Source organism: Phocoena phocoena, chromosome 17 (genome assembly GCF_963924675.1).
Source record: "Phocoena phocoena chromosome 17, mPhoPho1.1, whole genome shotgun sequence".
Classification (NCBI taxonomy): Eukaryota; Metazoa; Chordata; class Mammalia; order Artiodactyla; family Phocoenidae; genus Phocoena; species Phocoena phocoena.
Window position 1 is genome coordinate 574,295 of NC_089235.1, and position 26,098 is coordinate 600,392.

General features: G+C 38.4%; 1 protein-coding gene across 1 annotated transcript in view; it reads left to right on the forward strand.

The window, feature by feature from the left end:
• The window catches only part of SPIDR (scaffold protein involved in DNA repair), a 294,972-nt gene that overhangs the window by 74,877 nt on the left and 193,997 nt on the right, over window positions 1-26,098 (forward strand). The window contains exons 6-7 of the mRNA XM_065895727.1: window positions 2,451-2,701; window positions 17,717-17,817. Of these exons, the coding sequence (XP_065751799.1) occupies window positions 2,451-2,701; window positions 17,717-17,817 (352 nt within the window). The remainder of the gene's footprint in view (window positions 1-2,450; window positions 2,702-17,716; window positions 17,818-26,098) is intronic.

Genomic DNA, 26,098 nt, shown 5'->3' on the forward strand with positions numbered 1-26,098 from the left:
TCTTCAGAATGTTGTTTGGATGATCATTCCATACCAACATGGGACTTGGTTAGCCCCTGTTAAAACTGCCCGTGGCTCCCCCAGTGCCTCGGAATCAAGCTGCATGCCCTGCTCTGGTCTGCAAGGTGTTCAGCAGCCCCCTGTCTTCTGCTGCTTGTAGATGTTCCTGCATGTGCTCTGTTCTCTCTGGCCTCATATTTGTGGTCTTCCTGTTCCTGGCCCCGAATGTACTTCCTTCTCTCTCTGCCTAATACAGCATTATACACTTAGCGTTCAGCTTTAGGTGGCAGATCCTGATTCAGGTGGTAGTTCTTTCCTTCTTCCCTTCTCCCTGTGCCCCACCTGGCTTTGTTTTCCTCTTGTTCCCATACAGCCTGAACAACACTTCAGTTGCAGTACTTCCACCACATTGTTTTATGACTATTTCATTTTGACCTCCCCATCCCCACAAAGCCCTGTGTCCCCTTTGCTTCTGCATGTGAGTCCCCAGAACAGGCCACGTGTAGCTGGTTATTTGTTGACATTTTTCTAGGACAGTGGTTCTCAACTGGGGATGATTTTGTCCCCCAGAGGACATTTGGCAATGCCTGGAGACATTTTTGATAGTCATGATTGGTGGGGCAGTGCTAGTACATTTAGTGGGTAGTGGCCAGGGATGCTGCTAAACACCCTACAGTGCACAGGACAGGACCCCACGTTATCCAGTGTGAAATGGCAACAGTGCTGAGGTTGAGAAGCCCTGCTCTAGCAGGAAGCGCAAAACTTGAGAGTACTAAAATAAAAGACATTCCATAACAGAAAGATGAAATTAAATTTGGAGTTCTCAAGTAATATATAAAACTTTTCAGTGTTGAGGAACTTAATTTTCAATGTAAACGACCCTGGTTCTTTTTGTGGCCTATTGTTAATATTTATTCGGAAGCTGTGTTTGGGGGGAAACGTGACCCTTGAGCTTATTAATGGGTTAGCAGTATTTAGTAATTAAACACTTCAGTAATGCAGTAATGTAGGCATGCAACTGAGATTGTGAAAAGGATAGTGGAACTAAGCTCTTCTTTTGAGACTTTTTTTCATTTACTTTTTCGTATTCTAAATGTGCCTGGTAACAGGTGACTACCCAAGCTGGTTTTTGGAGGAGATGTGGGGATGGGTGATGTCCTTTTTAAGCTCTTAAAAAGGTTTTAACTATAAAATCCTCAAAAAAGGCCAAATGTGGTAAACCTTTTGCCTTGTGTGTAGATTAGGAAATGATGAAAACCATAGTGCTAACCAACCTCCACACACGCACACACCCACGCACACACATATCCCCACAAATGATAACCCTCACCCACTTGTATCCTCTTCACTTGTTCTAGCCAAGTGCCTGCTATAATGCCAGTGACACAGTCCATGCTGACCATCTGTAGAAAGGGAGCCTCATGAGGGTCCCCATAGCTACACCATGAATTGACCGGGTAGAGAATCCATTCAACTAAATGTACAATTTACATTTAGTAAATTTAAAATTTAGTGTAGGTATTAAATTAGGAGGGGCTACTGATATACTGGAAAATTAGAATGTTGAAGGGTAAATTGTTGCTGACATTAGAGCAATACGGGACTGACTTGCAAAACCAAGTAATGGGAAAATAAAATACCTACCACACTTGAAAGCTTTAGCATGTGTCTGGGCAAAGACAGCAAACATTACAGAAGAATGTTTTCATTCTTTTCTCCAGGATTGGCTGTTGATATGACTTCTGTTTTATAATCTGGTTTTCAAAAAAAATTCTTATTTGGTAGTTCAGAAATTTGAGTAAAAGAAAGAATAGGAAATGTTAGGAAGAAGACTCAGTGATTCATTCTTTAAGTAGTTCCTGTTGATACTAGCAATTTCAAATTAGCCTCTTGAAAATATAATATTGTATTGGAATTGTGTGGGTAAAGTCCATTTTTCATCTTTATCATTGGAGACTTCTTTGTTAAATTAAGTGGTTTACACCTGAAGAGGCAATTTTCTTTATAGTTGGCTTTTAACAAATAGTGAATATTATTTACCCCACATTAAAATTCAAAATCAAAACAATACTTTTTTTCCAATAGGTGTTAGATTACAATGACTAATGGCTATTCAGGTTGGTGTTAGGAGTTCAGTTTTTGAAACTGACATATGTGCGGCACATTTCTTTTAGTTTATTGAAGGAAGATTGAGATATTTGTACTGAATTTGGTGGATTCTGTGAGATAGTGCCTGGCTTACAATTGATTTAATCTCTTGTCTTTGGGTATATGGCTTACTTAGTTTGGATTTTGTGTCAAAATAGAAGTTTAAGCTACAGATACTATATCTGCAAAGTTATTTCAATGAATATAGTCATAAGGGAATAGAATAATAGGCATGTATAAATGTGAATTTTAATAAAGAGGTCTCCAAATTTAATTGCATTTCTCTTAATTTTTTTTTTCAGACAAATCCTACAGAAATTTTAGAGTATTCATCAGATAGTGAAAAAGATGATGAGTCAGAGAATGTCTTGTTCATTGATTCAGAATCCTCTCACAAATACCACGTGGATTTCGGATCAGATGGAAGACAGGTTATGGAGAGACCGATAAACCCTAGGGTAAAATCTACAGAGGCCATTTTGCGTACACCTCAGAAAGAGACAAAGCTTCCCAAGACTCCAGAAAGTTCAGCAAAGAAGAAGAAGCTTTTAAGGTTATATTACATCTTTTTAAATACTTTTTTTTTTTTTAAAGTTTTTCTCTTTCTTAAAAAGCCCAAATACCTACAATGTTAATTTAAAAATACTTATTTACTTGGGAAGGAAGATTGACAGAATAGAATTATAATTCTGATAAGCAGTTATGGAGTCCTAATTTCTGGAGATTGTTTATGGAATTGTTCATCCAAGTTGAGCATTCACTGTTTCAGTCATAACCAGCTTATGTGACTGCTTTCCTTAATGGAGATTGGTTGTTTGGGTTTATCAGATTGTATTGAGCACCCGTGTTCCAAGTGCTATCTTAGACAATTAAGGCAAGTAAATGACTGTTCCTGTTTTTGAGTAAATTATGTCTAAAAGAGGGAAATAGAAATATAGACTATTGAGATTACTTTTGTGATTGTGGTTGGCCAGGGAAACACTTGGAGATGCAAAGACTTACGGGCAAGGATTCATGGGCAAGAAACTGGCTGGTGTGTGTGTGAAGAACCATAGGGGCCAGGTCATGGAGGGCCCAGCAAGACGTGTGAAGGGGCCTGGGGTGTGCCATGTAGGGGGACGTGTCCCAACCCTGCGCTGTACATCATCTCTTTGTGTTTTAAATTAGAACAAAACAGTGAAAACAAAACCCCAGTGCAAGTGAGAAGGAGAGTGAGAAGGAGAACTTGTGGGAAACAGTGCCACAAAAGCAGACTCAGTGGACAGTTTCAAGGAAAAAGGAATGTAGTAGAAAGTGTAAACATGGCGATGAAGAACAGGGTTTTAGATCTGTTTAGGGTATGTCTGCGTCAAGGAGGGCAAGTACGATGCACACCAAGGAGAGCCCAATGACAGTGTCGGACAGTGTTGGTGGACTGGTCGGGGAGGAGGCGAGGGGCTCGAGTTGTGGAGATGGTGCTGTGACCCCTCTGCTAGAAGCTGGGATTCAAGGCAGGAGAGGGGTGGGGAGCTTAGGTTGCAAGTTTGATCAGGCTTGATTGGGATCCATTGTCTAAAGAGATCTCAGAGAAAAGGTGAGATGGATTTAGAGAATAATAGGGAAGACCCAGTGGAGGCAGAGAGGTTAGGAATAATTACTCTCAGTGTCCAGGAAAGGAAGTGGGAGAGGGAGGCCTGTCTTGAATAAAGGAGTGGAGAGGAGAGTAAAAGGATGTGACCGAGTCTAGTGGGATGGACATAGCATGGTGAGTCAATTGATGCCTGTTCACTGTATTTTTTTTTTTTTAACATAAAACAAGACTGAAGGCCTTATGCCCGAAGTGAAGAAGTTACAGCCTCAAATGAATATGGTGATGGTTTGTAATAGTCTCTGGAGAAAACAGGAAAGGAAGCAAATTAAAGGGATTCGAATGTCTTTGTTGAAGTTGATCCTTTGCAATTAGAGAAGGTCATGTTCCCAACTCTGTTGGGGGCCTGCTGTGTGCCAAGCACTGTTTCATGTCCTGGAGGCACAGCAGTGAACAAAGGCAGTGAAAGCTCTACCTGTCCTGAGGGGAAGGCTGATGAGGAGCCAAGAAGTAAAGTAGACGTCATGTCAAAAGGAAATAAACTGTACGGAGAAAAAGCAGAAAAAGAGGGACAGATGGCCAGGAGGAAGGGGAGGACATTTCTGTTTTAAACAGGGGATCAGGGAAGCCTCTGAGAATGTGACTTATTGAGCAGCTGGAGGAACAGAGCTGACATTTCCTGAGTTGAGGTAGGAGGCGGGTGAGGGGATCATATGGTTTGGTTTGGTTTTCCTTGGTGGGAATATCGTGAGGCTTTTTTTAGGGAGATGAGGTTATTAGTCTTTTGCTTTCTCTGGACGTTGACTGTACAAGTTCTTTTCACAGTTACTTGGGCTTTGAGTTTTTCATACTTCCAAACAAAAATTGGAGTTTCCCCACCATCTTTGCTGTTTGGCATCAGATGCTTTTATACTTGTATGCATACATTTTGGGGGAGTGTATAAAAGTTTATATTTGTGTGGTCAATTCTGTAGGTCGGTCGTATTGTGTCAAGTTGCCTCCCAATTACTTTTTAAACATAGGAAGTTCTGTATCCTTAGTAATAGTAATCTCCTTTTATACATATTGTGTTATCTTCTTTGTTTTATTGAGATTTAATTGACATAGAGCACTGCGTAAGTTCAAGTTCAGGCATAAGGACTTGTATATATTGTGAACAGTCATTTACTTGTCTTAATTGTGCGGAAGCTTTTTAGTTTGATGTTGTTCCACTTGTTTATTTTTTATTATTATTTTTTTGCGGTACGCAGGCCTCTCACTGTTGTGGCCTCTCCCGTTGCAGAGCACAGGCTCTGGACGCACAGGCCCAGCGGCCATGGCTCACGGGCCTAGCTGCTCCGTGGCATGTGGGATCTTCCCGGACCGGGGCATGAACCCGTGTCCCCTGCATCGGCAGGCGGACTCTCAACCGCTGCGCCACCAGGGAAGAAGCCCCTCGCTTGTTTATTTTTGATTTTGTTGTTTGTGCTTTAGGTGTCATATCCAAAAAATCATTGCCAAGACCTATGTCATGGAGCTGTTTTCCTTGATTTTCTTCTAGGAGTTTTATGATTTCACGTCTTACATTTAAGTCTTTAATCCATTTTGAGTTAATTTTTGTGAATGGTGTAAGATAGGGTCTAGTTTCATTCTTTTGTATGTGAATATCCAGTTCTCCCAGCACCATTTATTGGAGAGACTGTCTTTTCTCAATTGGGTGTTCTTGGCTCCCTTGTCAGATATTAATCGACTGAGTATGCATCGATTTATTTCTGGGCTCTCTTTTCTGTTCCATTGGTCTATGTGTCTGTTTTTATGCTGGTACCATACTTTTTTGATTACTGTAGCTTTATCTTATAGCTTATCTTGAAATTAGGAAGTGTGATGCTTCCCACTTTGTTCTTAATCAGGATTTCTTTGGCTGTTTGGGGTCTTTTGTGGTTCCATACAAATTTTTGGATTTTCTTTCTACTTCTATTAAAAATTCCACTGGACTCTTCCTAGGAATTGCATTGAATCTATAGACGGCTTTGTATATATTATGGACATTTTAACAGTATTAATTCTTCCAGTCCATGAACATGGGATATCTTTCCACTTATTTGTTTTGTCTTCTGTTTCTTTTATCATGATTTTATATATTGAAAATCCTAAAGATTCCACCAAAAAACTGTTAGATCTAATCAACAAATTCAGTAAAGTTGCAGGATACAAAATTAACATACACAAATCAGTAGTGTATCTATAGAGACACTAACAATCCCACTTACAATAGCATCAGAAACCATAAAATACTTAGGAATAAAGTCAGCCGAGGAGGTGAAGAAGCTCTAAAGTGAAAACTACAAGACATTGATGAAAGAAATCATGAGGTTTTTGACTATGTTCAGTTAGCCATTATATATCTGAGTAGGAGTATGAGTCTGGACTTCACATGACAAGGTTGGTGCTGGATGTGAATTTGTAATCTTTAGTGTCCAGATGGTTTTTAGGGCATGAGCTGGGTCATTTCCTAGATCAAATGCACACTGAAAGGAGAATCTGTCACAGAATCTGTGTCTTAGGCACTCTGCAGTGGTTGAGTCACAGAGGAAGAGGCTACTGAGGGAGGAATTAAATCTAAGAGAGCATGATATCCTGGAAAGCAGCCAGCTATGACAGATGCTGCTGGGTTTGCACTGTGGAGGACAGGGAATATAGAGCCTTCTCAGTGGAATGGTCAGGCAAAGTCAAATTGCTGTGGATTTAGAGAGAATGTAAGGAGAGAAACTGAAGACAGCATGCATAGAAAATTGATTGTGTGTTTTGCTTTAAGGGATGTAGAGAACTGTTTGCTAATTCAAAGGAATTTGGAGATTGAGATTTCTTTTTTATGAGTGGGAATGAGAGCAGATTTTTTTATATATTGATGGGAAAGGCCCTCAGCAGGGGAAAGAGACGATAACTGTTGGAGTTGTGTCTGACTTGGTGGAAGGGGTTTACAGATGGAGGGGTGTCCTGGGTTAGGAGCACAGTTAGTCCATCCACGGACAGCTGAGAGGGCAGAGTCTCTTCAGGTGCAGGTAGATAAATGTGGCAGTGGGAACTCATGCCAAGTTCTTGCTGATCACGTCTACTTTCTCGGTGAAATGGGAAGTGTCTTCATCAGCTGAGAGTAAGGAAAAGGAGATGATATTGGAGGAATGAGGGGAGAGAGTAGATGACATGGTCATGTAGTGGGGGAGTGAATGAACTAGGGAATTGCAGTAGGATTGTTCGGCAGGAGTGGTCATCATGAATTGAGTTTGAGACTGACTAGTCAGCATGGATTGAACCGTGGGGCTGCAGATGTGGAACAGAGTGTGGGATTGTCCACTGAGTATGATGAACCCCGTCAATAAAAGTCCTGAGAGTGATTGTGATATTGGACCATGAAATCTCGACTGGGTAAGGCCAGAATGAGAACGTGCAGGGTGTAGAGTACAAAGAGATGGGGTTGTACCATCTGATCGTGGACTGGGGAGAGGTTGGTCGAACACTTCTGCAGTCATGACACTAGGGGTCATGAGCTGAACAGGTAAGAATGACTGGTGCTCAGAAGTGAATTAATGGAGGGAGGCGGTTTGTAACCTTGAGGTTTAGAGGCTGACCATGGGTGATGAGTGGCTGAGGTGAGGTGGAGAACACGCAGTCTTGGAGGAGAGGACTTCAAGGAATGAGGAGGTTGAGGTATCAGAAGCCTGGCAGGGAACTGATATCGACAAGAATGGTGGCCTGCAGCCAGAAGATAAGGCCTCCAAAGAGTTGCTGGCACAGCTGTGGAGGTGCCTTCCCCGGGGTGAAGATGGTCTCTGTCCTGTCCTCCCCACCTCCTGGAATATAAGGGGGGTGCAAGATGGCCTGGAATCCTCAGCGAGGAGCAGGCCTGCCCCTTCCAGGCCCTTCATGCCTGTCAGGTGGAGGGGAGGGAGAAAAGACAGCTGCTTTTTAAGGTCCCTGCCTCAGGGGAGGAGCAGGAAGGTAAAGAGAACATGCGGAGAGGTTGAGGACACGGGTTTTGCTGGCGACTGAAGCAGCTCCAGCAATATGCACATGATTGTTTTCTTGTGATTTCTAAGCGATAACTAAGAGATGTCTATTTTGTGGTTATTCTTTTAAAGTTACTGCGTTGAAGTACTAAAAGAGAGGTTAGTGTGATTTGGGTTGTCTGTCTCAGGCATCAAACTGGAAGACTTTCTGTTGACACAGTAGGAGGAGCTTTACTGAACTGACCAAAAGGCCCATGATTGCCACAGGATCGCTGTTTGCTGACCTGCTTCAGAAGCAGGGGAAAGGGTTACGTGTTTTGGCTCATATGTGTTTAGAGCATCATGTTTTAGAGAGTTAAGAAAATCTCTTAGCTTGTTGTCTAGTAATGATTGAAGAAAGAGTTTCGCATTAAGTGTTTGATTTGTTGACGTGAAGTCTTACGAAAATGCTGAGAATACAGACATCTTGATAATCCTCCCAGGGAAAGATCACCAACTTTTGTCATAGAGGTTCAACAGGGGGCCTGAGGAAAATAAAACTGCTACTAAGGAAAAAAGCAGGTGTAGGTTATAGATTTTCATTATGTAGCATGAATATAGCAGTGATTAAAAGATTTTTTTTTTTTTTAACCTGATAAGGACTGGCTAGCAAGGATCAAGTTAAGTAGTTGGCATTTCAAGGCTGGAGAACACTTGTCCTCTCTCCCTGTGGTTTGCCCCACAGGGAAATATTAATTCAGTCTCTTTGGGTTTTCTTCCTTGTTTATTTTTATTTTTGATTCATGGCACTGTTTGAGGCATAACTAATGAAAGTCAGTGCAACATTGTTTTGATATTTGAATTATGTTGTCAATAATAAAGCCATATTACCACAGTCGTACGATCAAGTTTTTTTTCACAGTGTCTATTATATCTGACAGAGAGCAAAACTTGAAAATATTGTATACTATATTTATTTAAATTATTTTTTCTTCACCTAGTTTCTTTACCTATTATAGCTTATTAAAAATATTATAATGATTTTTTTTTCTGGAACTTAGAATGTTTTTGAATCTTTATTCTTTTTCACTTCATAACATTGTAGAAATGTTTAGCCTTGTTGAATTGATGCCAGTAATCTTTTCAGATACAGTACCAATCTGTTTATTTTATATAAAAGATAGACTATCTTAATTTGGTTAGTGAATTTATCTTTTTTTTCCCCACTCCACTGGTGTTTTGGATTTTATCTGTGACTAACTTAGCAGACTATATTGAAAAGAGTTAATTTGGAGGTTCCAGTCCAAGATGGCGGCATAGGAAGCTCCTGAACTCACTATCTCCCATAGACATATTGAATCTACAGCTATACTCAAGGCAGTTCCCTCTAAAAGAAATCCAGAAATGGAGAGATTGTTATACATTGGGCAAACGAGAAAGTACGCCCGTTGAAATGGGTAGGAAAGGCTAAGACATGAGACACCCTCTCACCATAAACCCCACCCCAGTGACATACAATCAGTAGGGAACTTGTAACTCCTACCTTCTCCGTGAGGAGCAAAGAGTTTGGATCCAATATCTAGCACCCCAGCTTTTAAGACTTTCACTGGAGGCACTAGCCCCCATAACACCCAGCTCTGAAAGCCAAAGGGGCTTGTGTCCATGAGACCCACGAGACTATAGCAAACATAGAAACAGTTCTTAATGGGCTTGCTAAGACTCCCCGTGGCTATTCCTCCAGGGCTCAGCACACAGAGCTGACAGAAACACTCATCTCCCAGTCTTTGCCCAGAAGAGGCCTATTTGCATATGTTAAAAGCTGCTGCCTGAGGATCAGGTTCTCATTTAGCACACATCTAGGGTGCTGACTGCCAGTCTCCTCAGAGATGAGGGAGGCAGCGGGTGCCATCTTCTTGCTGTCCCTCTACATCACTGTGGGTTGATGGTGTCTCCTAGAAGAGGTTTTTTTCACATGTCTGGCATTCTGGTAGCAGCTTTTGCTGCTACCACCCAGGAGAAACACTTCTTGATTGCCTGTCTCTGATGGCTAGCAGGGCTGGCATTTGTGGATCCCACAGGAAAGTAGCAAACAAAGAAGCAGTTCTTTTCTGGCTATTCCCAAAGGGCTCAGCTTAGAGGGAGTAGGCAGAAATGCCCAGCTCCCAGTATTTTCTTTAAATAGGTTTCCCTGCCTACTTTAAAAGCTGCTGACTGAGATTCTACCCTTTGGGACACTGATAGGTTTTGGTATACTCTCAACTTCTGGGAGCCACTGAGAACAAAGAAGGCAGCTTGGATGTTCACAAAAGTTTCAGAGAACCAAGAACTCAGGCCAAGCTGAACAATGAAAGAGAGGTAAGTGATTTACCTGAAAAGAGTTCAAAATAATAGTCATAAAGATGCTCACTGAGGTTGGCAGAGTAATGCATCAACAAAGTGAGACTTGTAAGAGATAGAAGATAAAGTACCAAACAGAAATCACAAACCTGAAGAATGCAGTAACTGCACTGAAAAATTCAGTAGAGGTGTTCAACAGCAGACTAGATTAAGTGGAAGAATGGATTAGTGAACTCAAAGACAGGGCAGCAGAATTCATCCAAACAGAGGACCAAAAAGAGAAAGGAATGAAAAAGACTGAAGATACCTTCAGGGACTTAAAAGACACCATCAAGTGGAGCAATATTTGCATTATAGGGGTCTCAGAAGGAGGAGAGAGAGAGAAACAGGCAGAAAGTTTATTCAAAGAAATAATGGCTGAAAACTTCCCTATTACGGGGAAAGAAACAGACACCTAGATCCAGGAAGTCCAGAAAGTTTTTAGTATGTTGAATCCAAACAGACCCACACCAAGACACATAAGTAAATTATTAAAAGTTAAAGAAGATCATCTTAAAAGCAGCAAGAGAAAATGAACATGTTACATACCAGGGAACCCCAGTAACACCATCAGTGGATTTTTAGCACAATGTTGGCAAACAAGAAGGGTGTGGCATGATATATCCAATGTGCTAAAAGGGGGAAAAAATGCCAACCAAGAATACTTTACCCAGCAAAGTTGTCCTTCAGAGTTGAAGGAGAGCTGAAGAGTTTTACAGATATGTAAAAGCTGAAGGAGTTCATCAACACTAATCTAGCCTTATAAGAAATGCTAAGGGACTTCTTCAAGCTGAAAAGAAGAGATGCTAAAGGTAACAGGAAACATGACAGAATAAATCTCACTGGTAAATGTAAATATATAGCTACATTCAGAATATTCTAATGATGTTATGGTGGTGCGTAAATCACTTCTAAATATAGTATGAAGATTAAAAGACAAAAGTATTTAAAATAACTATAACTACAATAATTTGTTAATGGATAAATAAGATAAAAGATGTAAATTGTGACATCAAAAACAAAATGTCAGAGTGGGGGAGAGTAAATATATAGAATTCTAGTATGCATTTGAACTTAAGTTGTTTTCAGCTTTAAGTAGACTGTTATAAATATAAGGTGTATTATATAGCCTTGTGGTAACCACAGAGTAAAAACCTGTAATAGATAACAAAAAAGTTAAAGAGAAAGGAATCAAAACACACCAGTATAGAAAATCAACAAATTAAAATGGAAGAGACAAAGAGAAGAAGAAAGGAACAAAGGTGTTACAGAAAGCCAAAAAGCAATTAACAAAATGGCAACAGTAAATCCATATTTATCAGTAATTATTTTAGATATAAATGGACTAAATTCTCCAATCAAAAGACAAAGGGTAGCTGAATGGACTTTTTAAAAAAGAGGCCCAACTAAGTGCTGCTTATAAGAGACTCACTTCACCCTTAAGGCCAGAAACAGACTGAAAATGAAGGGATGGAAAAACATATTCCATGAAAATGGAAACCTTAAAGAAAGCAGGGGTAGCTATGTGTATATCAGAGTGTATAGGCTTTGAGCCAAAAACTGTAACAAGAGGCAAGAAAAGTCATTTCGTAATGATAAAGTCATCATAATGATAAAGTCATCAAGAGGATATAATAATTGTAAATACTTACGCACCAAGCATAGATATATAATGCAAATTTAACATACCTGAAGGGAGTTAGAAATACAATAATAGTAGGGGACATCAGTACCCCACTTTCAACAATGGATGGATCATCCAGAGAATCAATAAGGAAACATTGGACTTGGACATACTACATCACATGCATTTAACGTACATTTACAGGACATTCCATCCAAAAACAGCAGAATATACATACGTCTTAAAGCACATGAAACATTTCCAGGATAGATCATATGTTATGCTATAAAACAAGTTTTATTAGGTTTAAGAAGATTGAAATCATGTCAACCATGTTTTCCGACCACAGTGGTTTGAAACAGAACAATTACAGGAAGGAAGGAAACTGGAAAATTCACAAATAGATGGAGATTAAAAAAACATGCTCCTGAACAACCAGCGGATCAAAAAAGATGTCAAAAGAGAAATAAAAAATACCTTGAGACAAATAAAAATGGAAAACCACATACCAGAACTAATATGAAGCAGCAAAAGCAGTTCTAAGAGGGAAGTTCATAGTGTTAAATGCCTACATTAAGGAAAAAGAAAGAAAGATACCAAATGAACAACCTAACTTTACACCTCAAAGAATCATGTAAAGAAGAACAAATTAATCCCAAAGTTAGTAGAAGAAAGGAAGTAATAAAAATCAGTCGGGAAATGTATGATACAGATTGAAAAGACAATAGAAAAGATTAGTGGAAATGATTAATGTTTAATGGTTTTTTGAAAAGCTAAACAAAATAGACAAACCTTTACCTAGATATAACAAAAAAGATAAAAGTCTCAAATAAAATTAGAAATAAGAAGGGAGTCATTACAACTGATATCACATAAATACAAAGGATCATGATAGACTACTATGAACAATTATACACCAACAAATTGGACAACCTAGAAGAAATGGATGAGTCCTAGAAACATTCAACCTACCAAGACTGAATCAAGATGAAATAAAAAATCTGAACAGGCAAACTACTAGTAAGGAGATTGAATCAGTAATCAAAAACCTCACAGCAAAGAAAAGTCTCGGAACAGATGGTTTCACTATTTAATTCTTTTTCATTTTCAATGATGAATTAATGCCAATATTTCTCAAACTCTTTCAAAAAATAGAAGAGGAGAGAGCACCTCCAAATTCAACACCTCCAAACTCATTTTACATGTCCAGTATTACCCTGATACCAAAACCAGACGAGGACACTTCAAGAAAAGAAAATTACAGACCAATATCCTTAAAGAACATGGACGCAAAAATCCTCAATAAAGTGTTGGCAAACCAAGTTCAACAATATATTAAAAGGATTATATACCATGATCAATTGGGATTGATTCTAGGGATGCAAGGATTGTTCACCTTCCACAAATCAGTCAACATGATACGTCATATTAACAAAATGGAGAAAAAAATCATATGGTCATTTCAATAGATGCAGAAAATGCTTTGACAGATATCCGCATCCACTCATGAAAAAAATTTCAACTGGGTGTTAAGGGAATGTACCACAACATAATAAAGGCCACAGAGCGCAAGCCCACAGCTGATACCTTACTCAACAGTGAAAAGGTCAACGCTTTTCCTGTAATATCAGGAACAACAAGGATGCCACTCGTGTCACTTTTATTTAACATAGTACTGAAAATCCAAGCCAGAATAATTAGGCAAGAAAGAGAAATAAAAGGCATCCAAATATCAGAATTAAAACTTGTTCACAGATGACATGATATTATACAGGAAAACCTAAAGACTCACCAAAAAACCGTTAGAAGTAATAAATGAATTCAGCAAAGGGTACAAAAATCAGTATAGGCATACTTCATTTTATTATGCTTTGCTTCATTGTGCTTTGCAAATATTGTGCATTTTTGTTTGTTTGTTTTACAAATTGAAGGTTTGTGGCAACCCTGTGTTTCTATGCCATTTTTCTAATAGCATTATTTTAAAATTAAGGTATGTACATTTTTTAAGACATAGTTGTACACTTAGTAGAGTACAGTATACTGTAAACATAATTTTTATATATACAGGGAAACCAAAAAGTTCATATGATTTGCTTTATTGTGATATTAAATTTATTGTGGTGGTCTGGAACCGAATCCCCAATATCTCTGTATACAAAAATCAGATGCATTTCTATATGCTAACCACAAACCTATCCAAAGTAGAAATTAAGAAAACAATCCTGTTTACAGTTGCATCAAAAAGCATTAAAATACCTGGGAATAAAGGTAAAAAATATCTCTACACTTAAAATTATAAGACATTGATGAAAAAAATTGAGGAAGACAAAAGTAAATGGAAAGATATTCTGTGCTTATGGATTGAAAGAATTAATATGGTTAAAATGTCCATATTACCCAAAGCCATCTACAGATTGAATGCAATCCCTATCAAAATTCCAGTGGCATTTTTCACAGATATAGAACAAACAATCCTGACATATATGTGGATCCATAAAGACCCTGAATAGCCAAAGCAATCTTGAGAAAGAAGAACAAAGCTAGAGGCATCACACTTCCTGATTTCAAACTATATTACAAAGCAGTAGTAATCGAAAAGAGTATGGTATTGGTATAAAACACACATATTTCAATGGAACATAATAGAGAGTCCAGAAAGAAACCTGTGCATATATAGTCAATTAACTTACAACAATGGAGGCGCAAATATACTATGGGTAGATGATAGTCTCTTCGATAAATAGTGTTGGGAAAATTGTACAGCCACATGCAAAAGAATGAAACTGGACCCCTATCTTACACCACACACAAAAACAACTCAAAATATATTAGACTTTAATGGACGACCTGAAAGCATAAAAGTCTTAGATGAAAACATGGGTGGTAATCTCCTTCACCTTGGTCCTGGTGATGAAGTTTTGGGATTTAACACCAAAAGCAAAGGCAACAAAAGCAAAAATAAACAAATGGAACTACATCAAACTAAAAGGCTTCTGCACAGCAAAGGAAACCGTCACCAAAATGAAAAAGGCAGCCTATAGAATGGAAGAAACTATCTGCAAATCATATCTGATGAGGTTATTATCCAAAATACATAATGAACTCACACAACTCAATAGCAAAAATATCAAAGTCTGATTTTAAAAATGAGCAGAAGAACTGAATAGACATTTTTCCGAAGAAGACATCCAAGTGACCAACAGGTATGTGAAAAGGTGTTCAACATCAGTAATAATCACGGAAATGCAAGTCAAAACTCATTGAGATATCACCTCACGTCTGTCAGAATGGGTATCATTAAAAAGACAAGAGATGGCGAGTGTTGACCAGGATGTAGAGAAAAGGGAACCCTTGTGTGCTGTTGGTGGGAGTGTAAAATGCTGCAGCTACTATGGAAAGCAGTACAGAGGTCCTAAGAAAATTAAAAATAGATCTGCCATACTATCCAGCAATCCCACTTCTGGGAATATATTCATACAAAAGGGGTGCAAACTTGTAGTCATAGAGTGAATAAGTTAGGAGGATCTAATGTACACATGGGGTGATGTTTATTCAGAACACTACCTGTACAACTGAAATTTGCTGAGAGTAGAATTTAAATGTTTACATGAAAAATAAAAAGATAAATATGTGAGGAGGTGGATCTGTCAATTGAGTAAATGGGGGGGGGGTCCTTTAACATGCACGCATGTATCCAATCTCCACAGTGCACGCTGTAAATGCTTACAGATTTATTTGTCAAATATATCTCAATAAAATTGAAAAGAAAAAGAAAACAAAAGAAGAGTTAATTTGCATGTATTGTAGCAGAGCCTTCTTGAACCTTTTTTTTTTTTTTTTAATGTACGAGAGGTTTTTTACTAGAATTCTGATTGTTGACTAGAGGTCATGGTGTTTCCATTCCTAAGTCTGGTGCACCAGCTCAGAATTCCCTGCAGGTATTCTTGGAGCAGAGGTATCCTGTGACCCTATGACTGAAACCAAGGTGGAAATGCAGATTCTCTATTACGGTTTCAGATGCTCCCGCCTGTGGAGAACTCTTCTGCCTTCATTTTTACTCTTGCTTTCTATCTGTGAGATTCTAGGGCTTGGCATTAACTATATACTTCTTTCAGATTGTATTTTGTCTTTTTATTTTCTTCTCTCTAAAGAAATCTCATAAGATTGAAAAACAACATCTGGCAAGTAATTATCTAAACCATAGTTCAAAGAACACAGTGTTTTGCTTTTTTTCTTGTGTTTATTATAATGGGTTGGCCAAAAAGTTCGTTCAGGGTTAGGATTAGTTCTTTAAGTAGTAAGTATTCTTTTTTTTTTTGCAAACAAACTTACATTATTCTAGTTCAGTCTTTCACAAACATACAATACAGAGTCTTATATGGTATAAAACAAAGGGAAACATCTCTGTCTATTCAATTTAACACAACACCAAAATAAAGCAATTAAGACTTTGGGGAATTAAGTAGTAAGTATTCTTGAAGAGGCAGTAGGTACATCATGAGTCTAAGCTTGTGGTCTCTGGGGCCAGACTGCGTGGCATGCATCCAGCTGTGCCCTCTGCAGATGTCTCACCTGCAGTGCTGCACACTCAGTATCTCTGTTCATCATCTGTAAAATAAAGATGACAGTAGTACCTCCTTTTGTGGTGTTGTTTAGAGGGGGTGTATAAATGAGTTACTTCATGTAAACAGAATGATAAGAAGGGCTTGCATATATATAAAGTAGAGATTCTTTGGCATATATGTGATTATGATAATTTTTTAAAAATTGCTGTTATATATATTGCTTGCACACACACGTATTCAGAAATAATTACTGCCTGTAGAAAAACAGCTACCTATAGGAAAACAAAGTAGTTGGTAGTGACAATATATATAATATGTTTTAAAGTAAGATCCTTCAATCATTGTGGAAAGAGCATAGGGTGCAAGTAAAAATCTAACAGAATCAGTAACACCAGTGACTAACATTTTTTGAAGATTTACTAAATGCCATACACTGTGCTCAGTTCTTTCTGTTTTCAAGAATGTTTCCTCATTTGGCTAGTTATACAATATTGGAGAATTTTCTTAACCTCTCTCTAAGCTCTGATTTTATAATGTATGAGGTGGGTATTGATGTCTGTTCTTTCTACCTCAAAGGGATATTATTAGAATAAAACGAGATAATGTAGTGAAATGATCAGTGAACATAATTTTATGAGATAATACATTGATAAATTATATAACATGTAGTCATAATGGTGATTAACAGCTGATCTTGATTTCTCTTAAGATCACAGATGTGTTAGGAGCTGCTGACTTCTGAGTATAGGTAGTTTACGAATTTTAAAAAATGTGTGTTTATATGAATTTATAATTTATCTACCTACCTATCTATCTGTCTAGTCATTGATAGGTCAGGGCTCTTGTGAAGTGCCTGTATGTCCATTGTTATGAATTGTCTTCCTGTCATACATGGAAGTTTTCTTCTTTGTATAATGTTGGTATCCTTGCTGTATGTTTATGATTAATACTCAATTATCTCTGTGGGCCAAGTAATGAGCCCATACCCAAATCCTTATTTGAGTGTTCTACCTATCAACAGTGTACAGGTTTTATTCTTGACTACAACTCTGAACCCATTTTACAATTATCTGTTTGCCCGTCTGCTGATCAGATTGTAAGGCCCACCGTGACATGGCTTATTGCCTTCTTTGTACCCTTGGCACCTGGTGCTTGGCTAGGTAGAGTAGGAAACACGTAATCAGGACATATATATGGAATAAGTAAACTAAGAAAGGATAGTCAGGAAGTCATACTGATCTCAGAGGAGCCCGTATTTCTAAGAATCAGAAAACTGATCTTCCGAGAAATCTTTAAAAAGGAGATTACTAACCTAGAAGGATTTGGCCTCTAGGAAGAGAATGTATTGCCAAACAAGTTAAAATTTGAATGCTTTATTTGTCCCTGATTGGAGGGTATAAAATATAAATGTACCAACTATTCTGAAGCTTTTCTTTTAACTAAGCTTAATACATTATAATTTGTTGAACAGAGGCGGGCTAGCAGAAAGACTAAATGGACTGCAGAATCGAGAGAGATCTGCCGTTTCTTTGTGGAGACATCAGTATCTTTCTTACCAAAGGACACTTTCAGGTAAGGCTTGCACTGGCATCTGTGAGTAAAGAAAATGCCAGTTAAAAGTATTTTTACATTAAAATATATGAAGTTGATCATCACTATTTTTACACCTTTTTCTCTAGGTGTCCAAAGATCTGAGTGGGAGGGTTCTGTATTACACCTTTTTCTTGCTCTGTCCCAGTAGCTTTCAGACTTTTGTGGCTGTGACCCACAATAAACAGTACATCTTACAGCATCTCCCAATACACACATGACATTCACACATATCACACATACACACACACACACACACACCCGAAACAAACATTTAATAAACAACACTAAGCTCAGTGATGTACCAAAATCCTAGGCTCGTTAAATTGGTGCAGGACCCTTCTAATGAGTTGCAACATTACAGTGAATGAAGCAAATTGTCAAGCACAGAGCTGAGAGAGTGTCTTCTGGAGGCTGGACTAGAAAAATACCAAGACAAACTAGTGTGCCTGGGTGCCTGGACCGAAGGGAAAAGATGACCTTTTGTTTGGCTCATCGGCACCAAATAGCTTATTTGGAATGTTCCTTATGTTTTCTCTTCTTTAATTTGGGAATAGAGGGTATTCATGGTATTTAATTATACCATGAATAAAAGACAAAAGCAAAATAAAACAAAAAACCAGAGCCAGAAATTAATCCGTGAATTTGAAAATATGAATGTGACCATCTCTAATAGATTTTTCTGTTAGAAGTCTCTATATTTAGGAACTTGGGTTTTGTTTGTCTCTTAGATGAATTTATTTTTCAGATCTGTGAATCCTCCCCTTGATGTCTTGTAATAAGTTGTGTCTTTTTCTTTACTTTTGATATAACTCATTATAAACATATATTAGGAGGAACATTTCACTATTTGATGTTTCGTTTCCTGTGTGGCCTGGCAGGAGAAGTTTCTTCTTTTAACATAAGAAAAGTTTTTTCTCATTTCTATATGTGTATAGCAACTGAATAAATGAGAGAAAAACTCGAAAATATTAAGTAGAGGTAACTCCCTGTCTCCCCAATCCCAAGAACTAAAATTTAGTAAACAGCTGAAATTCAGCGATGGATTTGTTAAAATATCTCTGTAATTAAACTCTCTAATCCTCTTAATTCCCCTGTCAAAAATGCGTATAACTGTAGACCCTGGCCTTATGAACTGTGCTAATAATAAATCAAACTGCATGGGAAGGATGTGCAGCTCTAGGATGGCCCTGGGACTTGATAGACTGTGGAAACACAGAAGCGCTGTCATTCTGAGGTTGGTTTCACTGCTGCCAGATCTGGAAGTTCAGAAGCAGCCGAGAGCAGCAGCTTCCCCTCCCCCTTAGGGTGTGGGTGTACCTTTGGGTTTGCACAGTACCGCAGTCAGAATCCCGTCTTCTTCTGTTCAGACTCAAGAGCGTTATTGAGCTTTGGTTAATTTTGAATGACCAGGGCACTGTGTCAGGCTTGATTTTTCCTTCTTCTGATGGGTTTGAGAAACCTAGGAGTTAGTAGTAATTTATGAACCACATCTTGGTTTTTGTTCTGAATATTAAGTATAGTATATCTCACTGAGTCTACCTTTATATCCCTCAGATATGAGAAATTATGGTTTACAAAATTAATCTGTAATTGTAGTAATTTAGCCTGAGGCCTTTCTTCACAAGTTTCCTATATTTGAGGAGTATTATTTAATTATTCCACAGTTGAGAGGGACATGGAGCCTGCTTACTAACTTGAAATATTTGAGTAGATGTCTTCAACACATCTTTCTGCCTTTTTTTTTTTTTTTTTTTTTTATTGTGGTGCGTGGGCCTCCCACTGCCGCGGCCTCTCCCGTAGCGGAGCACAGGTTCCGGGACGCACAGGCTCAGCGGCCATGGCTCACGGGTCCAGCCGCTCTGAGGCATGAGAGATCTTCCCGGACCGGGGCACGAACCTGCGTCCCCTGCATCGGCAGGCGGACTCCCAATCACTGCGCCACCAGGGAAGCCCTTTCTGCCTTTTAAAAAAAAACTTTTCATTTGGAGGTAATTGTAGATTCACATTACACTAATGCCATTCTAAGAAATAACACAGTGGCTTCTTGTGCCCCTCACCTCGTTCCACCAAGGCTGACGGTTTTCCTATGTCTAGTACGCTGGCACAACCAGGAATTGATCCAGATACAATTCACCAACCTTATTCAGGTTTTACCAGCTTATACGCACTCGTGTGTGCGTGTTTTGTTCATGTAATTTTATCACCTGGGTAGATTCATGTGCCCATTACCACAGTCAAGATACAGGACACTCATCATCAGGATCCCGCGGACTCCCTTTTAGCCACCTCTTCCCACCTAAAGCCTCGCAACCACCAGTGTGTTCACCATTTCCATACTATTGTCATCTCAGAAATGTTCCATAAATGAAATAATATGGTATGTAACCTTTGGGGAATTGACTTCTTTTCACTCGACACCATTCCCTTGAGATTTATCCAAGTTTGTGTGTATATCAGCAGTTAGTTCCTCTTACTCTGTGATATGGATGTACCACACTTTGTGCACCTGTGGAGGGACATTTGGACCTTACAAATAAAGGTGCTGTGAACAGGATTTTGAGTGAACATAGGTGTTTAATTTTCTGGTATAAATGATCAAGGGTGCAGTTGCTGGGTGTTATAGTAAGTGCTTGTCTAGTTTTGTAAGATGTTGCATATTAATATCAAATATTTCAGTGAGTATCTATAACACATGTTTCTGGCTTTAAGAAAAAAATTTTTTAAACACCTTTCGTTTGTGGATTTCAACTCTTCTTTTCTTCCCTCATGGATAGCTTACTTTTCTGGGCTGTTCTATAACTCTTACTTATACCATTTAATAATCAGTTTTGTTTACCTTGTTAGTACCTTCTAGTACATTTCAATATAAAAGACATACATCTCAAGATTCTTAAAAGTTGAGTAAAGTTTTATGTGTGCCTATTTTCTTGGTTTTTGTTGTAGTTGTTTTTTGATACACTCAGGAGAGATTGAGCTTTGCTATTGAAAGAACAGAGAGAAGCATGTGCACTGCACATGAAGGCCAGTATAGATGGGTGTGTTGGATGAAACACAGAAGAGAAGGCAGAGGGTAGACCACTCAGGGCTTGGAGGCCACTCTTGGATTTTATTGCAATGTGATGCCTTGCAAATATGCAATTTAAAATATGGCTGTAGAATAGAGAATTGTGATTATAGAAACAAGAGAAAAATATTTCCTAGATTTCTTTTCAGGAACCATTTTATTTCTCTTCTTCCTATTTGAGGGGAAACAGTTTTCCAACACTAGTTTGCCATTTACCTGGATGGCAATGGTCAGTTTCTATTAAGTGATATTCAGAGTATTTCACATGTTTATCATCTCATTTAATCGTCACAGCCGACCTTCCAGTTAGGTTCTCTGATCCTATTTTAGAGGCAGAGAGAATCTGGACAGGCAGGGTCCTGTGTCCTGGCTAGCAGGTGGCAGAGTCAGATTTATATCAAACAGTCTCCCTTGCTGGCCCGTGATCGTGGCCCATCTTGTTCTGGGTAGATTGCTGGGAAGGCAGATCCAGGCCCTGAGGACATGAGCCCATATTGTGCCCGACTTCTGTAGATGTGAGTGTAATGATTCCTTTGTCTGACCTCTGTTTAGTAACAGTGCAACAAATATTTTCACAATATGTTTGATATCTGTGTTTTTAAGACTAATAATAGTTACAGATATTCTTGGATGAAAAAGAAACTGAACTTCTTATACTGTTCAGGAAGAGTGTAAAGAGAAAAAAAAGAAAGAAGAAGTGCAACAAAAAAAATGATGGGTTTGAGATAAATTATTTTTCACAAGATTTTTGTTCGTAGAAGTTCCCTTTAAACTTCAGAAAGAAGAAGGGGGTGGATAAGAAAGGAGGGAAATCAGTGAAGTGCAGTAGCAGTTACTGTCGTCCAAAGCAGAATTCTCTCTGGATTTCCTTGTTCGTCACCTTGCTGCCATTGAACGTGTTGGCAGTGCTCGCTGAGGGCGTGTGTGTGAGCACTAGCCTGTGAGGACAGATGTACTTTAGGTTTCTGTGCACGTGTATGTGTTTCAAAGCAGTAAATGTGTCACCTCGAATTTAGATTGGTGGTATCAGAGCAAAGCATGAACCTAGTTACTCACATTGACATTAGCATTTAATAGCTTTTGGATTAAAAAGATTTTAATTTTTTTTTTTTTACCATTTTGCCACTGAGTTGTGGTCAGCTGAAACTTTGTAAAGTGTAGGCCACAAAATAATGTAAATACCTCTGTCCGTGCCTTTTGCCAGCATTGCTCACCAGCATCCTGATACAACCACATGGGAAATCTTGCGTCCACGTACAGTGCTAACCAGCCCTTGGGTGTCCCATATAGTTGGCAAACAGCCCCTGTGGGCTCACCTAGATGAAATACTGAGTTTCCCTAAAATATCAGTAAATTCACACAAGGCTGCCTATCTGCCAGAGAATAATTATTTCCTTATTTTTCCCACCGTGATTTTTTCAAAATTACATTCACTACCTTACTGTTTTCCAGTGCCACATTTTATTACACACTCCACTGCCAGAGCTTTTGTTGTTGTTTTGTGGGGTGTTTGCTTTTTATTTGTTGTTGTTTCCTCCTCCAGAGAACAATCTCTAAATTCAGGGGAGGGGAGAATTTGCTGTTCATAATTTCTCCTTGGATTTCTGGATGCCAGACTTGAAAGTTTTTCAGAGATGATGCAAGTAGGTGAGACACTGGAGTTTAGACTGATGTAGATAATACAAGTGATGGCTCCCACTGAATGCGCCTCCTGCCAGGCCCTGAGTGAGGAGTGCACACAGCCCTCAGAGCAACCCTGTGGAGCTGCACTATGCCTTCCAAATCCTAAAAGTATCCAGACATTTTATTTTCTAGTCCCTAGAGTCAGAGATTATTTGTTAAGTGAAGAAAGCTGATTTGGAGGCAGGAGACAGGGCCTTACTCTTTAAATGTTAAGTTTTTCACTGCCTATTCTTGATAAACAAAGGCTTTTTTGGGGGTGGGGGTTGTTTAAGGTCACTTCAATTAGCTAATTAAAAAACACTGATTCTGCTCTAAATTGTATTGTAGAAGGTAAGCAACCAAGCAGTTTCAGTGTCTTTTTCTGTGAAATTGTCATGTACATCACTTGTGCAGAGGGACATTTTTTATGTGCCCATATTTCTGTGCTAATTTTAGTTATATGAAATAAATGTTATTCTCCCTCACTGCTAATTTTCTGGTGCTTAGAATCTGGTGGTGGAGATGGGGTGGTGGCAAGAGACAGGCACAGGCAAGGAACTGGACACTTCATCTTTCGTTTATTCCTTCCACAGGTGTTTATTGAGAGCCTGCTGTGTCCCAGACAGTATACACCATTGTCACTACACTCATGGAACTTTCATTGTGTTGAGTGAGATAGATGATAAGCAAAGGAAAAATATAGGTACAGGTTGGCACAGTGCAGGATCTGTGAGGCATTGTGGAGGGGCGCTGTGCTGGACAGGCCGCGGAGGAGAGCTTCACATTTACAGTGGATGCCTCCAGTCTCTGTCTAGTTTCCAGGCCAGAATATCAAAGAAATGTGGCTAAAGAGTTATGGAATAGTGGTTTTGTTACTTATTAATTTTTGCAAGAAAAATCATAATTTAACTGAGATTTTGAATAGCCCATATTTTTCTTGTTTCTATCTTTTTTCAGTTTTATCGAGATACAGTTTTTTTCAGTTTTATTGAGAGATATTTCTCAGTTTTATTGAGATATAATCACTATAAGTGCAAGGTATAAAGCATAATGATTTGATATACATATATGTATCATCACAAGTTTAATTAATATCCATCATCTCATATGCATACAAAAGAAAAGAGAAAGAAAAAATACACTTTTCCCCTTGTGATGAGAACTCTCAGGATCTATTAACAACTTCCCTACGTACCACACAGCAGCATTAACTTAGTCACCGTGCTGTACATCACATCCCTAGTACTTACTTATCTTAGAACTGGAAGTTTGTACCTTTTGACCACCTTCCTCCAATTGCCCCTTCCTCCAACCCTGCTTCTAGTGACCGCAAATCTGATCTCTTTTTCTATCAGTTTGGTTTGTTGGTTTTTTTGTTTTTGTATGTGTGTTTTTTTAGATTAAAGTGAGATCTCATATAAGTGAGATCATACTGTATTTGTCTTTCTCTGACTTAGCATAATGACTTCAGGGTCAATCCGTATTGTTGGAAATGGCAGAACTTTCTTCTCTTTTATGCCTGAATAATAACATTCCAGTGTGTGTGTGTGTGTGTGTGTGTGTGTGTGTGTGTGTGTGAGAGTGTGATGTATACACACTGGGATATTTTATATATATGTAGTATATAAATATATATGTATATCTCTCTCACACTTTCTTTATCCATTCATCCATTGATAGATACTTCGGTTATTTCCATATCTTGGCTATTGTCAACAATGCTGCAGTGAACATGAGGGTGCAGCTATCTCTTTGACATCGTGTTTTCATTTCTTTCTGATGTGTTCCCAGAACTAGAATTGCTGGATCATATGGTAGTTCTAATTTTTTGAGGATCCTCCATACTGTTTTCCACAGTGGCTGCACCAGTTTACATTCCCACCAACAGTGCACAAGGGTTCCTTTTTCTCCACATCCTAACCAGCATTTATCTGTCTTCTTGATGATAGCCATTCTGACAGGTATGGAGTGATAGCCCATTGTGGTTTTGATTTGCATTTCTGTAATGATTAATGATGTCGAGTATCTTTTCCGGTACTCATTGACCTGAATAGCCCATATTTTTTTTGTTTTTGTTTTTGTTTTGTTTTGTTTTGTTTCGCGGTACGCAGGCCTCTCACTGCTGTGGCCTCTCCCGCCGCGGAGCACAGGCTCCAGATGCTGAATAGCCCATATTTTAAATATTTTTCCACTTGCACAAAATCATTATAATTGAAAGGTTTTTTCTTTAAAGGTTATTATTGAAATTCAATAGGGAGCAGTTTATTTGGTATACATTTTATTCAAGCAGAGAAATACAAAAGTACAATTTAAAGCTTTGGAAAATCTGGGATGCAACAGATTTTTTATTTTGAAGAACCTTTACCTTGTGAATATTTGCTTTCCTTAAATTATTATTTTGTGTTGAAATATATCACGAAGAAGATAATATAGAAAACGTAGCTATATACCGTAACAAGTACTTGTAAAGCAAGTATCCCTATAACCATCGCTACTCAATAGAAATAGAGGTTTTCTGTTAATTTCAGGGTTTTTAGTTACTAGCGAAATACAGTGTATTGGTGCCTCATCTCTTTGTTTTTTCATGACAGGTGGCCTTAATATTTTAACTTGTGTGTATTTGTTTTACTTTGTCTCTTATTTCTTTCATTCAAACTTTTATTAAGCAGCAAATGTGGGTTCATCACTGACAGATCTGTCATAATCTTATAATTAATTTTATCTTGCTTCCTTATTTAAAATTACTATTAAATATTTATTCTTTAGAAGGAAACAAAATAGTATTTTACACTTGAAGATGTTTTAATAATGTCTATAAAATTTTACTTATTGAAGCACATTTTGGAAAATCAGACAAAAGAAACAAAGCCAAAGGGAATAAGGGTTACTCCGTCAAGCTCTAAAGGAGGGTAACTGCAGTGAGTACTCCTGAAGAATGCTGTATTTATACAGTTTCAAGAAAAATTAAAAGATATCATGTACCATTCCTTATTCTGATGATTATAATCTTCAGGATAGTGCTCCTGGGTACTTCTAATGCTTTTAGATTTTCTTCACATTATGTAATAGTTTGGAAGTCTTAGTAAATACTATAAAATAAGTTGTACAAAAATGTTAACAAAGGTTATCATTGGAAAAGGTGTTGGGACAGGGTTTTAAAAAAATGTTCCTCTTATAAAAGAAGAAATTTGTTAAAGTCAAATGTATTATTTTCACAATTAGAGAAGGGAGGAGAATGTGAAATGGTAGAGAGTTCCACCCTGACTTTTCCTCAAGAAGTAGTAAAACTTATACTTTTGTGTCAGGATGTGAAAAGTTCAATAACGAGGCTGATTTTTCCAGTGAGACAGTTTTCACAAGGCAGAGTGTTAGTTGGCCCTTGCCCTCTAGCATAGTTAGCTCTGAGCACTCAGAAGCTTGGTTTCCGTCTCCAAGGCCACAGCGGGTCCCTAGGAACTGTTCCTTCTCTCCCTGCATGAACCTTACGTGGGCATCGCTGTGCCCCTGACACACAGGAAGCTTCTAACCTCCAGT